We start from the raw sequence: 18,181 nt of genomic DNA, 5'->3' as shown, positions 1-18,181 counted from the left end.
CCAAGGCCTCTGTTTCCACAATCACATTAGCCATTAGTACAGCTGGGGAGGCACTGGAGCGAATCAGGTTAAGTAGCTGCTCAAGGGTACAAACAGTAGAGGCCCACCTGGAGTTCAGGCCTGCCTGACTCACTTAAAAGTACACATACTCACACACTTGTGCATCTGCGTGCTTAGATATGCACACTCATGCACACAGACGTTTGCTAATTCATATCAGACCGCCTCGGTGAGAAAGTACTAGGGGGAAAAAAATGAATAGTAGAAAAAGAGAAAGAGCCGACTGAATGGAATGTAGCAGGCGAGGTGGCACTGTCAGTTCAGTTTAATACACTTATGTAACCCTGAACGTGATAGAGTGAAGAAGAGAAAGAAACCCCCTTTGTCTATAGCATTTTGGCTGCACTGAATAGCTATATTAGTTTCTCTGAAAAGCATCCTTCAAAGGCCAACGCAAAGTTCAGCACCATGGAAAATATAGGAAACTTCAGGACCACGGACAGCTCTTTAAGCTAGCACTGAGCGGATGAACCTGATGAATCCTGCAGTAAGACACACTTGCTGTCTTGTTGCCTGCGCAACAGTTTTTCCCCAAAATAGGAAACGCAATTGATAAAAGTGACATTTTGGGCAGCATCCACATATATTTTTCTTAAAGATAGTTCACTCCATAATAACCATTTTGATTAAAACAAGGGTGAGTAAGTAAGTGAAGTTTTGGGACAACTACTCATTTGGCAGTAACTGACACTGAAGACCGGTGATAATTATTTATTTTTTATTTTACTTATATTTTAAATAAAACAATAATGTTAATGTTCACCAAAAAATGAACTTTTGCTTAAAACGAACTCACCCTAGGCCGTCTAAGATGTAGACAAGTTTGTTTCTTCATCGGAAACAAATTTGGAGAAATTTAGCATCGCTTGCTCAGCAGTGGATCGATCTTATGCAGTGAATGGGTGCCGTCAGGATGAAAGTCCAAACAAGCAAACCAAACTAGCAAACAACTGTTTAATCCTAGCTAAAATATTAATTCTTTATCCATAATATTGTTTTATATAGCGAAAAAATGGTCTTATCTTGGCTTTTTTTTTTACTGGAGGAAGCATTATTATGGATTATGGACGTTTGTATTTTGCCCAGATACACTTACTATAGATTTGTTTCTTACAAACATACATCTTTTCACTTCACTGTTTTTATCAGCTGTTTGGACTATTCTGACGTAATGCTACATTTATGCTTTACTGAGTCAGCCACCTTTAGACGTTCACTGATTGATTGAAAGAACAACGGACCAATCAGAACAAAGTCTAGATGTGGCTTCTCTTTTCTTTTTTCATCCTAATCAAACGTATTCATACTTTTTTTACCTCTTATCAAAAATTCACCACGAAATCAGAATGTAGCTAGAATATTTCCTAACGTTTGGTAGACGCTGTACGCGCCATAATTTGCGTTATATGTACGAACACGAACGGGCTCGCTGACCGACGAACGAAAAAAATAAGAAACATCTCTTGTACCGACTAAATCTCATTCTGCTTTTTTGAAGTCTGTTGTATATAAAAACTTTGTAACAACAAATAAATCATCGCTATAATGAGACGATGCAAATAAAATTTGTGACCAAGATTGAAACGTTCAGATAAATGGTGTGACAGCAGACGGGGGAGAATACGGGAGGAAGAATGAATTAGTTGACATAGAAAACGAGATGGATGAGGGACGGGTAACGGAGAGGGAGGAGAACAGAGAACAGAACGCGCCCGTCTCCGTGTGATCTCGCATGCCCCGTGAATAAAAACCTTGGGAAAAGCAATTAAACACCAAACAAGGATACATGACTGCAGCTAGTCACATTGATGATAATGGATTATCTGGATAATCAATGTGCCCATAGCAGGGCTACTCATGAATTAATCACAACCAACACGTAAAAAGCAAACAGAAACAGCCTAGTTTTACTAATGTCTCCCGCTGCCTAGCAACGCCTCAGCCACAATGCGCACATCAGCAAATCGCCATCACTCAAAACCCCAGCCAAATGTATCTGATTACAGAAGACACACAAAAGACATGTGAACATGCGTGACAGACATAACGCCGAGGCGTATGAAAAGGACGGCTCACGTCTCGGATACAATGGAGACAAAACCATTTTGAAGGGTCAGACTTAGAACAGACACTCTCAAAGAGGAACTTTGATTTCGGGACGGGAAGACGATAAAGTCTCGAGATGCAAAGATACGGCTACGGCAAGCGAAACGGTTTAATACTGGATGAGAAATGGACTCTGGAGGGAGACAAAAAAAAAAAGAACGTGATTGACAACAGAGGCAATCGACATGGCAGAGTATGCACAGACAAGTGCAAGGACGGTAGATGCAGCGAGTTAAAGAAGTGATAGTTCTCCCTCTCTCTCATCCCCTTTACCGCTGTCACCACAGCAACATGCCTGGAGGGGACACAAGAGAGGCAGCATCCCTGACAAAAACAACAGAGAACGGGAGCAGAGATTGAAAGAGGGAGAACACAGGAAAGAAAGAAAGGCAGAGCGGGGAAGAGTGATGCTGAGAATGACAATAGGCCAACATACAAGACGAGAGAAAGCGGATAGACCAATTAGTCATACATCATTGGTTCGTTTTCAAATGCTTAAACTCAGAGGTTTAAAAATACTGAATGATGTGCATAGAAATGTCATGGCTAAACCTTTGGTATAGTTTTGGTAGAAGTAGGCCTACACAATGTACACGCATGAGCACTGCTGCCTAATTAGTTTTTTTGCTTCTTAAAAATATATATATATTTTTTTTATCTTTTGTAGCATTATAAAAGCCTTTACAATTGCTTTTAAGGAATGTATGCTTTCTTGTTGAATTAAAATATTCATTATTTCATTGTTTATTTACCCTAGGAGTTTGAATGGTCGTGCATCACGGTCAGAAATATTCTAAAATTAGAATAATTTCTAAAGGATCGTGCGACACGGCAGACTGGAATAATGATGAACTGAGCTTTGCAGTGACAGGAATTTGTTATATTTCTAAAAAACATTTCAATGGAAAATAATCAAATCAACCCAAGTGAGCATAAAAGAGTTCAATACTCTGTAAAAACTTAATTATTCCAACTTTTTTTGACCAGCGGTGTGGGTGCATCCCAATTTGCATGCTTATGCACTGGTTTTAACATTTTGCGGTATAAATAGCAAGAGGTTACACTGAAAACACCAACAATAAGAAGTATACTGTACTTCAAATGCTTCAAAGATGAACTGTTACCCACCTGACAAAAACAGTGTGGAATGTTGGACACTTCATGCACTTAACGGTCACTTTTAGCGGAGGTGGATGGCTCCATAGCAAATTACCAGTTTAAATGCCATACGCTAGAGTACCGTAGAGTACACTCAGTAGTGCACACTTCAATATGGCAAACAAGCAGATTTTCACGTCGCATACTGTCCATACTTAACTCAGGGTTAACAGTTAATCCTGTGGATTCATAATATCTGATGATGATTGGATAAATACAGTGCGCAAAGTACAGTGTGAGTCAGTGCACTATAACATCATGTCTAATGATCCAATCTAATTTTCTTCAGTAGATCAGTTCTGGAAATCTTATGATATCAGGCAATAAAGGTACGGTCTGTTATCGGCAACCAACTCGGTGGAACTTGTGACCGTAGCTAACGATGGTTTTAACACACCTAGGTAAAGGTATCTTTCAATCGTTGAATGTAAAAAGACATCCAACGCCTCATGCAATAGGATTGGAGGAAGCTGATCTATTCAGAGACTTCGATCTGTATCAAGGGAAGCCCAGACACAAACTCTTTTGTGCCAATCTAAGTCAGACTTTTTTAATAAGCTTACCCTTTTGGATTCTTTAAAATTGTGTTTATTTTAAATGAAGCGGCTTTTGTATGTTTTATCGCACGTTTGCGTTTATTATGTATTGAGCCCTAGAAAGATGTCCCTAACTGGGACAATATTGCATAACCAAGGAAATATGTCGTTTTGTATGAGTGGTGTAACTGCCCGGAGATTACAAATCGTAGGGAAAAGAGCAGGGATCTAGCTTTCTTTAAAAATATTAACAATATTTGAAAATGTGTAATGTAAACAAATGAAGTATTTGAAAAAAAATTAAAAAATAAATTATTTGTCACTGACCCATATATCAAATGCACACTATGTCTTGAAATGTAGCGTGGGTGAAAAGCTCAAAAAGGGCAACAATAATCCAGAAAACAGCTCTACCAAATTATTTAGGTTTATTAAATATACATGTCTTATTAGGTGAGTGGGCGGTGGGGGCGTGGCCACCGCTCAGGCAGCCGCAACCTGTCAATCATACGCTGTGGCGGGAGCAGAAAACGAGTCAGTGAGGACGCCTGCGATTGCCTTACTTTTCCTATTACTGTTTGACATCCCGTGTGCGTTTGGACGAAACGCATAGAGGATCTCGCAAAAAGCTCACAGAAGTTCACTGACCGAAATACACAGCAGTGCAAGCTGACAAAATCGTCTTTTACACTTATCGAGTCGGTTATTTTTTTTTTCCGTCTCTCCAGTCGACGCCTGTCATCTAACCAAAGAGACACCTGCCGCTGACGACGCAGGCGACTCTCTCTTTTTTTTTGTAATCTGCCGTCGGCAGTTCGTCCTGCCATTTTCCTTTATTGAGGAGGGTTTTGTCGCGGGAAGGAATTATTCGGTAACTTGTTTCAGTACATTCCGACAGACCTGCTCAGGATGCCTCGGATGCGCGTCTCTCTGCCATGGAGTTGCATTCGGAAAAGCGCGAAGCTCTCTGACTGAACAAACTAGCCGTACTGCGGCACGGCTTTGCGAGATAAACGCTTCGCGACTGTCCGTCCGCTTGCCGAGTCGCTGAAATGTTGTAAAAAAAACCCCGCTGGTTTCGCGTGGGACTGGGGGACTGAGAGTCGAAGAAGGCGAAGAGACCACAGCAGGTGCACGTGAACGCAGGGATATTATAATGGCTCTCGCGGCGGTTTCCCTCTACCTCCTCGCGCTCGCCTGGACGAACTTGCGCCCGGTTCACGGGAACAACCGTCACGCCGTTTACTGGAACAGCTCAAACATCCAGTAAGTGGGTTCATAAGTTTTCTACAGCGGGTATGGGGAGGCTTAGCTCCCGCGCGACGGTAAACGCGTGGAGAACGAGGGAGAAAAGACCGGTGAATCTCGCGGATGACACGTCCGGGTCACCAAAGAAATCGCAAGGAAAAAAAATGTGGGGCTTTTTTTACTTAAAGATGTTTACGCGAGAAGTTCAGTATGCACTGAAACGATTTCAGTGGCGATTAATCACGTTTTTGCCAGATTCTAAAGCGATTTGTTTTCAAACTATTCCTTTTTTTATTTAAAAAATTAATAAATAAATCAACATTTTTGGGGTGATGCATATGTAACCCGAGCACGTTCTCGACAGGTTGCATGAGATTCACGTGAGAGTTTTGATTTAAGTGACAATTGTCTGGTCACGTGCTGCACATTTCGACCGCCGAGGAAGAAGTTGATGAAGTGCCTCCTGATTGAGACATGTTTGCTTCAGCCTCCGGATTGATTTATTTCTTCTACTGTCACAGGACTTGATTGTGTGCTGACAGGTGATAATTCACATTACCTGACAGCCCAGACTGGATAGCTAAATAATCAGTGAGAAAAATCAGTGTGCTTTTCTTCACTTTTTTATATATATATATATATATATATATATATATATATATATATATATATATATATATATATATATATATCTCGCCATAGATCTTTTCCCCCTCCTCCTCTTCTGCCCTGTTCTCTTGTCTAGAAGGGCTTCTACACTGTAGCTTTCTTCAGTTTAATTTCTTTTGTCTGTAATTACATGAACTGTAGTGGTGATGAATGAGAAGTCTTGTGCCTTTAGTGTTATTATCTTAAGATTAATCACATTTATCTCTCCTCTGATAAAAGGGAGGGCGAGCAGCTCCTCCCTTCCCCCTCATGTCTATTTGTATTCATCTCATCCACTTATCTCCTGGCTATATTCTGCTTACCCGTTCTCCTCTCATTTCTGTATCGCTTTCAGTGGTTCTTTTTGCTGTATTTCCCCTCTTTCATCTCGCTATTGATATGCATCGCTTTATGCGATGGAAATGGTATGGAAATATTACTCGTATTCAAACCGAGGGTCAGAGTATGTGGCGTGAATGTCAGCGAGCATTGCCCCCCGAACATGGGTTTAGCATTACTCAAAAGCCTCTGGAGCAAGCTATGGGCCGAACAAGCACCAGCTGCAGGAGCAATTAAATGTGTAAGAGAGTTGTGTGTGTGTGTGTGTGTGTTTGTGTGTAGAAAAGATGAGAAGAGAGCCTCATTAATACCCAGGTCCTCATTATCTTAACCACAGCATCTTCAAAGTGCACAGCAGTCACACGTTTCCCCGCGTGTCACATTCTGTTGATACTGTTATCTATTACCTTTTAATTATCCTTTGTGTTTGAACGCAAGTTTTGGTTAGATGTCTACAGATGTCTGCTTATCTGCATTTATATAGCAAGATGAAAAGTAGGCTGTATGGAATAATTCATTCAGTTACATTGGTGATAATTATGAATTGAAATATGAAGTGGAAAAGAGTGAAAGGTTTGTGCATGTATATCAGGTATGAATGAATATAAAGGGCTAAATATATTTCTGATGTAATGTGTATTTTTTTTTTACTGCAGTTATGTTGCAGCCGAGTCTGGGTGCCAGTTCAACGTTTAATGCTTAATTCTGTTCTGTACACACACAGTTCAGTGATTCACAGGAGAAAAAACGGCATTCTACAACCGAATTAGGCCGACTCTTCAAAAATGTAGGTAGTGACAACTGCATTAACAAAAATGCAGTGTGGATGGAATTGAATTGAACAACTAGTTCATAGGCATATTTAAATTTGATTCAGAAATGTGCCTGGCTTCTTGCGACAAAATCCCAGCGGAAGAGTGAGGTATCAGGCTTGACTCATTCGGGTTGCCAGGTCTCGCAAGAACAAGCCTATAATAAATCCCAATGTTTTGTTTTGGAACTAAGACCAAAACATCGACTCGTATTAGCTCACTTTAACAACTGGACAAAAGACACAAAAGCCTGTACATAAAAAAAGTCACATGTTTTGTGAGACCGATTTCTAAGGATGTAGATTTCGTGTGTGATTTTGTGGAAATCATTGTGTTTAGCAATTTCAGGAGCGAGTTGTGTTCCACAAACGGAACAATATTTTTGGGCATTCACTCTTGTGTTTAAATGCAGTTGTCACTCTTGAAACTTCACAGCGTGTACATGGCCTTTGAGTCTTGTCAGGTTCACTTAAAAAAATAAATAAATATTTGAGAACTGTTATTGTTGCGTATGAATGTTTCTGAGAGTTGTGCTTGTTCAGAACTCGGTGTCAGGGCGTTTGTACCTGTATGTCTCTGTTAGTACAGAGTCTATTTCTACTCCCACACTGGGAGAAGATCTGTAAAATAATGCGTAAACTGACCCAGATTGCAGGTAGCCGAGGAACTCTCTGAGGCCTTACGGCATGAATACTGATCCCAGATCAGTCCTGAGAGGCTTAAAGCTTCGGGCCACACACTACTCAGAAGCGCATGCAGGCATGGTACAAACTAGAGCAACAATCTCCCAACCAACCGGTTCCCATGAGCCCCTCAAGGGCATGAGAGTGTTTATGGCCCAGCGGGTTGTCACAGTTCTAGGTGAGACCCTCCTTTCGCTCTATCCGGGAGCCTAACGCTCGGTCCAGCCGATGGTAGACGAGTTAGCAGTGGGGAGCTTTATGTGGGCTAACGTAACCGGGCTCATTCTCACGCCGCATCCCGATGCTCACATCGCCGAGACAGATAAAAGCGCACCGGCTGATAAAAGCGCTTTCATGGATGCTGCGAGAAAACCTTGCTCACAGAGTCTCTTTGAAATTTTGCTGTAAAGTCAAGTGAATAGAAGATCATCAATCATGTGAGATGATGCGTCTGGGGAAAATGCCAAATCTGAAGAAGCCAGAAAGAACGCGACTCCCGACAGAAATTCGCATGGAGTGCTTGAGATATGTATAAACAACCGAAATGAACACGTATGGGGTGTTGATTCGGATGGCGAGGATGAGTCAGTAGCACACGGCTGGGCTTTGATTGCATCTGCACGGCCCCATTAGGAGGCGACGCTCTCAGCTTCTGCTGGCACTGGCACTGCAACCCAAGCTCATTACAGCTGTCCCAGCTAATGGAACACACACTCACACACAAAGTCATTTAGTTGCGTTCTGTCCAACACACACGCGAAAAGTCCCTCGCAAACAAGTATGCATACTAATGTACTTTATGCGGATCAACTGACTTGTAAGCAGGATGAGAAGAACACTCATGCACACATGTGACAGGAAAAATTCAACCTTTTTACACACACACACACACACACATCGTTGCTGCTCCCAGATTCTCTGCTAATTAGCGAAGTTTGATGTGGAACATGTGTAGCTGAGCAAGGTGGCCGTAGGGTACATTTCCTGTGGCGCCGTGGCCTCTTACACCCCGCACCAGGTTGGTGTCACGGCCCAGTATCAGAGCAGGGCCCTTTAATTGGTCAGCCTCTGTCAACATGATGATAACAAAAGAGCCCTGCTCTCAGAGCTCTGGGCCACAGCGAAGGGCTTATGTAAGGGGAGATTTACCTTTAGAAGAAAGACAAAATAAAATGTAAACTTACTGTGAAAGAATGAACATGCAGCCTAAGACACATCGCAACCTTTAAGAGCTTGGTGAAATTAATTTAAAACTAGCTTGTAGTGAATTTATACTTGGCTGTGGTGTGTTGCTAAATTGAATTTTTGTTCCTGTAATTGTTTACCCCTGAAGTAGCTGTGAGACTTGATGACTTGATTGTTTCAGCCTGATTTACTTGAGGTCCAAGCAGAGAAAAGCAAAGTCAAATTATTTTCTAACACAATATCTGCAATGTACCCCTATTTTTTTTTACTTTTAAGGCTCCTTATATTGTTTTGGGAGTCTCTTACAATAGGCTTACATGCATGTGAAAAAATGCTTTTGTTTTCTCATAATATGAGTTTAATATCATCTAATTTTCCAGCGATTCTCAAACGATTATTTCGAAGCAGTTCTAAGACGGAGCCTGCTTCCCAATGTGTGCACTACCCATCCTAAAGTCTATGTGATTTTAGTCGTTTTCAATACTATTTAGGGCATATAGGCTGGATATTATACACATTGGGAAGCAGCTCTGCTCTGATTGATCTGATGGTCCAGTCTCTAGTGAATGGTTGGTTGTTGTATTTTATCGTCCACATTTAAACCCTGAAATGGTGTACTTAAAACCGCAGTCTGTAAGTTTTAAACCGGTTACACTAAACCATGCAAATTATTATTATAACAATTTGAGAAAAAGTATAAATGTTAACAACATCAGCATAGCATGACTTATATATATTTAGTGTGTATTATCGTTACCTGTAGACTACTTGTGACAACAGGTGACTCTCTATTTGTCACTGGTGATTGTCTCCTGGACCTTTCTTGATTACAATCCACCTTGATTACAGTTAATCCAGCATCTGTGAAAAAAGGCTATAAATGATCCGCCACATGCAGGATCCTCCATTGCGAAACAGCCCGCTAGCCGGGACTCCACCTTTATGTTTCTAGACGTGTTGTGATGATGCAAGAGAAATGGCGGCAAGCTTGTATTTGCTTGCATCTTTCTTTGATCTATATTTTAACTTTATCACAGCACTTCTAATGCTACTGCCTGAAAATGAATTGCTTTTCTGTGTTTTGCATTTTTAAGTCGCCTTGGATTGAAGCGTCTGCTAAATCAGTCATTTCACCCATTTTGTATGTTATATGACAAGCCTAACAAACTGATTATTTAAATCAGTTGTGTTAATACAGGAAATACAAAATGCGGTGCTGGGAATACCCATAACTGTTGAGTAGCACTGAATGAATGTGCAAATTGTATTTATTATTATTATTATTATTAACAAAATGATTGACACAAACATTCTTGGGTAGTTAACTTGGAAGTGTTAAAATACTCCCACTCTATTGGCAGTTGATGTATTTGAGAAACCGCAGGGTTCTCATGTTTTTATGTAATGGTGGTATGATTCCAGGCTTAAAGCTTTGATTCATTTTCTTTTTTTAAAGCATAAAATCAAATTATAGAGGTGACACTGCGATGATGCTACCATTATGGATTTTTTTATATATATATATATATATATATTTTTTTTTTTGTACCAGACCCAATGTATTCTTCTTTTCTACTAGACAAAACAGGACAAGGAGGTGGGAAAGACAAGGAAAGTTTTTATATTTAGTGCACAATCTTCTGTGCTACAGAGCAAATTATCATCTTGACAAATGGCTTTCCTGGGAAATGGAGGCATTGGGTGGAGTGATCAATGACCAGCCGAGCAGGAGGCTTCCTCCTGCAGCTCATTACAGTCACATATATCCTATTAATGAAAAAAACAGACAAAACTCACACCGAAAAACAAGGTCACATGCAGAGTACAGTTGCTGACAACTAAAAATGTCCACTCTCGTAAGCAGTGCATATGAGCACTTGGTTATTGTGACTGCAGCTGCGCTTAGTAAGTTTCCTGAATAATTTGAATGCTTTAACATTCTTCTAAAATGTCAGTTTGGTGAATGGTATCTTTTACAATACCCTCAGACACAGGTCGGGAATACATTCCGCGTGGTTCAGGGAAGAGTACAAAAGTGATTTTAGGGATGTGTATTTTGGTAATTTGAGTGCTTAAATTCTGGACAGATAAATCAGCTGCAGTGGGACCTTGGGCAAAAGAGCAAGTTCTGCCAGAGCTATTTTTATATTGTTGGTCAATGTAGATTTGCATCAAATGCACACTTAGCTTCTAACACCAGGGGTATTGCATATTAAAGATACTGTGTTGAGTTAAAATGGTTCAATTTTAAAAGCATGTCTCCAAGACCCCTGCAAGCCTTCCATTTCATCAGTTTAACTTCATTAACTATTTAAATGTTGTCACATGTCTCTCCGAATTGAGTCTTTAGTGCTGCGACTGTCCCAGACTGAAAGTCACCATGTAGAGTGTCAGTGTACTGTAACTGGCCACACAAAATACCACCATAATCAGTCACAAAATGAATCAAGTTGTTAAAATGTGATTTCATGGCTTATCATTTGTGTATAGGCATGTTTGATTTTGTTAAACGATTGCTTGTTTAATACTGTGATCTGCTACTTTGGATGATGTAACCTGGATTTAACATATGTAATGTCAAAAAAAAGCATGCATGTGTATTCGTATGCCCTCAAACGTCTTACTTGGATGTAAAAAAAAATGTAATGAATTCAATCCCTGGCTCCCCAAGTCAGTCCTCATGCCAAGGGACTTAATTTGTGCAGGTAGATAAAATCTATTTCAGTCTTTGAGCATTTTTTTTTTCGCCCAAGAACAAGAGGAAAGTCAGTTATTGATGGAACGGAAAAAGGAATAAAAATATTACTTGAGCAAGGATTTATTCTAAAGGTGTTAAAAGAAAGCGAGACTGGCAAATTAATTAACACAGAGAAATTAGGAGCAACGATGAAGATTAGAAAATTAATTGGAAATGGGGAAGGGAAGTTTAGAAGTATTTTCCCCTGGAAAGGAAGGTTAAATTGAGGATAGTTATTAAACCACATGGTTTTAGTCATGAGGATTGATGCACTGAGGCAAGTCAACATGTGCTGTGTTAGTCTGTCGCTGTTATTCGCCGGCTACGCTCTCAAGAAAAGAAAAAGACAAGTGGATTTGCCAGCTGATTACATGCAAGGCTGTCCATCTGGCTTGGCATGATGGCAAAGTCTCTGTGATTCTGCATATCAAATGCACCTTATTCCAGCATTCAGTATTCAGTCATTCATTGCCAGTCAATTACTACGGATACAGAGGAAATAGGAAATGCCTGTTTTTTTAAAAGATTTGTACATGCGTATGTGTACAAATGACGCTATCTCTCGCTCACTATCAAAATTCTTAAAAAGCCAAATCAATCGCAACGCTAATCAATGCGTGATGTACTTGAGTAAAGCTTTAATGAGCTGGAAGCATGATAACCTGTTTTCCCGTTGCCCCCAACAAGGCTGGATCATTCCTGTAGAAATGACACATCTGTGCTTAACATCCCCCTGGTCCTGTGCCTGCTGCATGCATAAAGAGAAAGACTGCCTCTGCTGTCTGAAAGAGCGTACGCAGAGCGCTTTGGTGGATGTATCTGTCCGACCTGTTCCTTCTCTTTATTTTCAGCATGGAGGATGACAGTCCGTAAGGACCTGGGTGAATTCCCTGCCATGGTGTGACTCATGCCTGGAGCCTCTGCCAAGTAAAACCAATGGCTCGCTGCGTAATTTCTTGGCATTCCCTTGGGAAAGTCAGATTGAGGAAAGGGAAGGTGATCGATCCGGACTGAATGCAGGAACGGCCTCCAGCCTCCAAATAAATATATAACCATTAAACGCAAGGCCTTTGGTGCCTGAAGAACGGTCGATTGCAGGCCTTGTGATAATCAATGCGTAAATTCATTTTTGCTTGAATGTGACACAGTGTGAGAAATACCAATTAGAATTGAGAGCTGAGTGGGAAGAGGGGAGGAATTGATTTGAATTTGAGAGGAGGGTGTAAAGCCTGGCTCTCTCGAAACCTCTACCCTGAGGTCACCCCCTTCAGACACCTATGCATGAGAGATGGAAAGCTGGTAATGATGGTCCAGTCGACGCTATCGGAGAAGTGGATGCATTGAAACTGTGAGGTTTTAATTTCCAACGTTTGCCAAGTCAAGCATCACTGTTACCGTTACTCATACTTTAGGTTAAGGTTTTGAACAAACTTCCAAACCAAAGAATTACAGTAAATTCAGTGGGTCGCTGTGAACATGAATGATATCTCAAATGATGCAGCTTGAGGAGTGTGCCGTTACTCTCCTAAGTGATCTGACAATTTATGGCTGCCAAACAATGAAATTTATTGGAAACTTGGCTGCCTTATAGTAATGCCTTAACCACTGAGAGTTCGGTTTTGTGGATTTTGTACAGGCAATTTCATGTGAACGAAATCTATTAATCTGTTAATAGATAGAAATGCATTGCTGTTTTGTATCCTTCAAAGCAGAAATGGTTAAATGCATGAGTACTGATCTTTTGGACCACAAATGGTTAAATGCAGTTTTAATAGCAACAACAAAGTCAATACTGATAGCGAAGTTTGTGAAGAAAGCAAAGTGTTTAGGGCTCCATTTTGTCAGTTTGTGAGCTCATTAAGAAGGCATTTCTCCATCGCTTGCTGATGCGTCATTTACCTGGCTATGGGATAATTAGCTCAATTAAACATTTACAGTTATTAATCTAAAAATGTTAGACTCTGAATTAGCTTGACAAGCTTAATTTCCTGCCCTGTGTTGACAGATTTCCTTTATTCTGAGGTAACATATTTCAAAGTGCTTGGCTCTTTTATTTATATATTTGTTTGTTTTTAATTTACATCACAGCTGTATACAAGCTTTTTTTATTATTCTAGTCAGAACTTGCTGGAATTGGCTGGAGGGACACTCATTTTAAAGAGTGTTTTATTTAAATAAATTTGGATACAGGGGTGCAGGATGAGTCATCAATATTTCTGCTGCTAAAGAGAAGAACTACTTATTACCAAAGCGTACTTGCTAAAATATATTATTAACTTATAAATGTACGGTAGTATGTAAATGACCCCAAGCAAACAGAAATGGACTAAAAGCCACAATTTTATTTCACTTTGAAATTTCCCGCGGGGGTCTATTTCAATTATGTCTTAGTGTTTTTAAGAATTGTTTTGAACCACATCTTTGGTTTCACTTCAGGTGCGTCATGTGAAAGAGAAAAACATGTTCCAGTGGGTTCTGTTTGTTGTATGAAAGGTACCCGTGTGTGTGACATCACTCCCTTGAGTCCTCCTGATTGCCTCCCTGGAGAGCCACTGTCAGCACTCTGGACTAATCACTGAACTTGTCACAGGGTCAGGTGATCCGTATGCAGTTGCCATAGTGACCACAAAATAACAAAAGAGCCACACGTGCCTTGCACTTGTCGTCTTAGTCATCTGACAACTGTAAAGGCACTGTATTCCACTACTCAGCTATAAGTGCAGTGGAATGCTTGAAAAAGTCTGACATGGAAGTGCCATGGGACGTTAATGGTGGAAGAATAGCAACGCAACATCTCTTTAGAACAAGGCAAGAGAGAGTGCACACGAGTGCACATTTGACTTCAATCGCCATCACAAGCCATTAGTATTCCATCAGCTCCAAGGTTATGGAGTGTTCACTTAACCGAAGCGCCAAATCCTGTAGAGATGGGTTTCCCACTCCTGACAGGTAAAGCCAATTCCAGACTCAATGATTTGAATGCAAATGTTGTAGTGGAGAGCCACCCCAACTTCAAGTCCCACTGCATTGTTGTACAGTATGTCTGTGACACTGAAGTGGTACCTATTATTTTCACTGGCTAGATAAATTGCTTTTGTTCTCAAGATGCAAATGTTCATACATTGTAATGTGATGGAAGTCTAATCGGTTAGGTTCACTTGAGGAAAACTGAGTAAAATATTTTAATACATGTTTTGCATGTGTATTCTTTAATGCTGTATTTGAAAGTGTGAAAGTTGCAGAATCTCTTTTTCACAATATATTATGTACGTATGTTAGGGTTGCAAACTGTCATTCAAGATGCTTTTTCTTTTTTCATATATAATATTTTAATCTGACAGAATATCTATTTAATATGTACATTTGTAATGTTCACTTCTAGCATTTAAAATTCGAGTTATTCATGAAATTAACATGAAATAATTGGTATCAGTCAGAATTTTCATATTAGTGCATCATATTTTTCTTATGTATTTGACAAGATGAGGCAGGATTGGCTCATGAAATGCACATTTAGAATCCCAATTACATTTTTTGCTTTATTTTACATACAAAATCATTCCAAATATATTACCACCATCAGGACCATGCAAGGCATCATCTTTTAAGGCATATTATTAATATAGGGCTTTTATTTGCTAGAGTATATTTTTGCATTGTAAGAGCTTGACTTCAACGACTATACCACTGGGTGCCATGTCTGAGATTTTCTTTCTCCTGAAGTATAAAACGTTTGATTTTAATAAAGAGACAACCACCTCTGACTCTCCCTTGAGCTCAGTTAAAATGAGCCACTTCAGACAATTCATCAAGAAAAGGCTATTTTGAATCTGGACGTAATAATTAGTTATTCTGTTATAATTGAGAATTTGCCTATTGATGCAGTAATTATAAGATCTCAGACCCTTTGGCTGCCATCAGCAGAGTAATGAGAACATCAGAGGGAAATTGAAATCTCTCTCCAGTGTTTTGCACATTCACTCATGCAAAAATGTAATTCGACTTCCCTTCAGTGGCAGTCGGGGGCGACCAGCAGTTAAATGCAACTACTTCAAACGTCCAGGAAAGTTAAAATCAGTGGAAACTTCCAAGCGAAGCGAATCCATTTCATTACGGCGCGAGGCACGATGTAGTTGGACTACAGACGCTCAGATTAAGTGGTGTGGACGGGCCGTCATTACATAGGAAATTACATACAACGTTACTACTCAAGGGCAACAGAGTAGGAAGTCTCAAAGACAAGTTGGTGGAACTAATGCCTACTTCATTTCTTAGGTCTAAGGAGCCTTCATCAACGCTCACTCCATCGCTCTTATCACCCTACATTTGTTCGGTGATTGAAAAACAAGACTGCAATTATCCTCAATGTGTCATCCTTGAGCAAGCGAAACGGGAAACGAAACCTTCATCTCCATTGATTAAGCTCAAGCTGCCTTGAGTCTCTCAGTGTCGCCCCATTTCACGGCTAAACTTGGACCAGAAAGCACAAACGGGGATCGATACTAACCCCCTCCCCTCCCGACATCGACATGGGCAGCTCAGGATTGTTGCGGCCGATGCTCCCTGCGCGTTTCAGCCTCATCATTTACTCTTGTCTCGTGTAGGCCTGCATCAGAAATCCATTTGGCCGCCTTGATGTGTAAATTTCTTTATGGTTAATACATGAGCTCAGGCATCATCTGGCTCCCCTTTACAAACATTCACAAGTTTTAATCTCTGCTATTTCCATTGATGCTGCCTTCGCTATACGCGTCTGACCGATCATTTAGCTTATGCGGCTTGCAACTTGCCGAACTCTCGAACATTGGCTCGTTTGTGCATGGGTTTATCCCAATATTTTTCTGGGGGGAGCGAAACCTGTTTGTGTTTACAATGCCGCGGAGCAATTTGGTCGGGAATAATGCCGTCTGCGCTTGAGTAAATTTGTGTACATTGCGAGCGAGCCTGCCTAATGATGATACTGCGGAGGACTGCGGCGTGTGTGTGTGTTAACTAGGAAACTCTCGGAGAGTCCAGATCTCAGATCCCAACCACACTGTGTGTGGGTGTTCTGAATATCAATGTCCTGCTGTGCTCTCTTCTCGTCCGCCCCTGAAAGCGAGCGAGAGGGAACGTGTGCGTGTCCGTCGGTGTTTGTGTATGCTCACACATAGGTAGCATATGCAGTCTCTTTGTTTATTAAGCATGCATGGGGTTTATTGTTTTTTTTTGTTGCTTATTGTGGGTTTTTGAGGCGCAGTCCATGTAGGTACCTCAGGCAGGATGTGTGTTGGTGTGCGAGTAGGTGGATGCATCACCGAGTCGAGTGTTTACAGTAGCTTGTGTGGGTGAGGTAGTTTGTACGCAATGTCAGGGAGTCATTTAGCTCTTGGTCTTTGTAGTCGTCCGCTGCCCACAGATAAATATGTGTGAGTGTTTCCCGTTAAAATACACACTTGATACTGGACACCTAACGAGCAATTCTGTGTGGGTATGAGAGACAGGAAGTGGTTTATGCAGCCTTTTAGAATAGCGCTGCTGAAGCCCTGCGTCAATGGAAAGTCCCGGAGGAAAGGGCATGGATGTGGGAGGTGTGTGTTTTATGAGTGTTTGTGTGTTGGGAATTGGCGCTTATGGCCAATACAAAAGGCTGTGTTTGGAATGAAATATTAGCATGGTGCTTACTGCATGCCACTCACATGCAAGGTGGTCGCAAACTGACAAGCGTGGCTTACTACTGTTTGAAATGTTTGATCGTTGCCCTTGTGTACTGTTTATGGAAAACACTTAACATTTTAGAGTCTAGTATGTTGGGTGTTTCATTCAAACATTCCACGTTTAGGCCTAATTCAGGAAATTAATTCCGTTAAGTAATACAGATATTTAGCGTTTAAATAACATTTTGGCTACCCGGTTAAATAACCTAAGTAGAATTTAAAATGAGCTATTATTAAACGTTTATTTGTCAAACTGAAAATGGAGGGTCCAGTTCAGAAGCAATATAAAAGCACATAGTGTGCTTAGCCTGCAAGCATACCCTGCAAGTTTTAGCAAACGTGTAATTTGGTAATTAGGTACCTAATAAGGTAATCTTTTCTTAAACTTTTGGCCGAAGCTGAACAAGATTAAACACTAGACCGAACGCCAAGCACCGAACACTGGTTGTTGAATATTTCCCATATATTTAGCATTTTGCATCATACATTTTTATTTTTCACAATTGCATAAATAAAACAGCCAAAATGTGCTTTTTACTGTTAGCTTTGTCTCTCGCTGTCGGTGGTTGTAATGATTGTAGCATTTTTCTTGGACACCTAAATGCCTTTTCACTGCCGATGTGTTTTGTTGCATTAGTGCACGCCTATATTTGATCACATTGAAGTCATTGTTCTGCATAATTATTATTTTTTTGGCTATTTTCTGCTGAACAATTTTGGTTGCCGAACATTCGGTGCATCCTTATACAACAGTGCAATACATCAAGGATAAACATTTTAAATAAATTGTATACATTGATGCACGGCTGTTGTGATTGGACATTCTTTGAGCAAATACCATCTTTCTTTATTGAAAACCATTCAAAAGTAACAGTTATGTCAGAATTTTGTAATCAACATATATTGTGTGTTTTAAATTGAGATGAGAATGTGAACGCTAACAGATGGCCCATCTCAGTATGCACTGCAGAGC

At 40.5% G+C, this 18,181-nt stretch overlaps 1 protein-coding gene across 1 annotated transcript in view; it reads left to right on the top strand.

Annotated features, from left to right (window-relative positions):
• The first annotated feature begins 4,363 nt into the window (after positions 1–4,363).
• Positions 4,364–18,181, top strand: part of efna3a (ephrin-A3a) — a 70,283-nt gene continuing 56,465 nt past the window's right edge. The window contains exon 1 of the mRNA XM_043217222.1: positions 4,364–5,126. Coding sequence (XP_043073157.1) covers positions 5,017–5,126 — 110 coding nt within the window. The 5' untranslated portion in view covers positions 4,364–5,016. The remainder of the gene's footprint in view (positions 5,127–18,181) is intronic.

This window comes from Puntigrus tetrazona, chromosome 19 (genome assembly GCF_018831695.1).
Source record: "Puntigrus tetrazona isolate hp1 chromosome 19, ASM1883169v1, whole genome shotgun sequence".
Lineage (NCBI taxonomy): Eukaryota > Metazoa > Chordata > Actinopteri > Cypriniformes > Cyprinidae > Puntigrus > Puntigrus tetrazona.
Note: the sequence above shows the minus strand (reverse complement) of the source record. Positions and strands in the feature narration are given on the sequence as shown.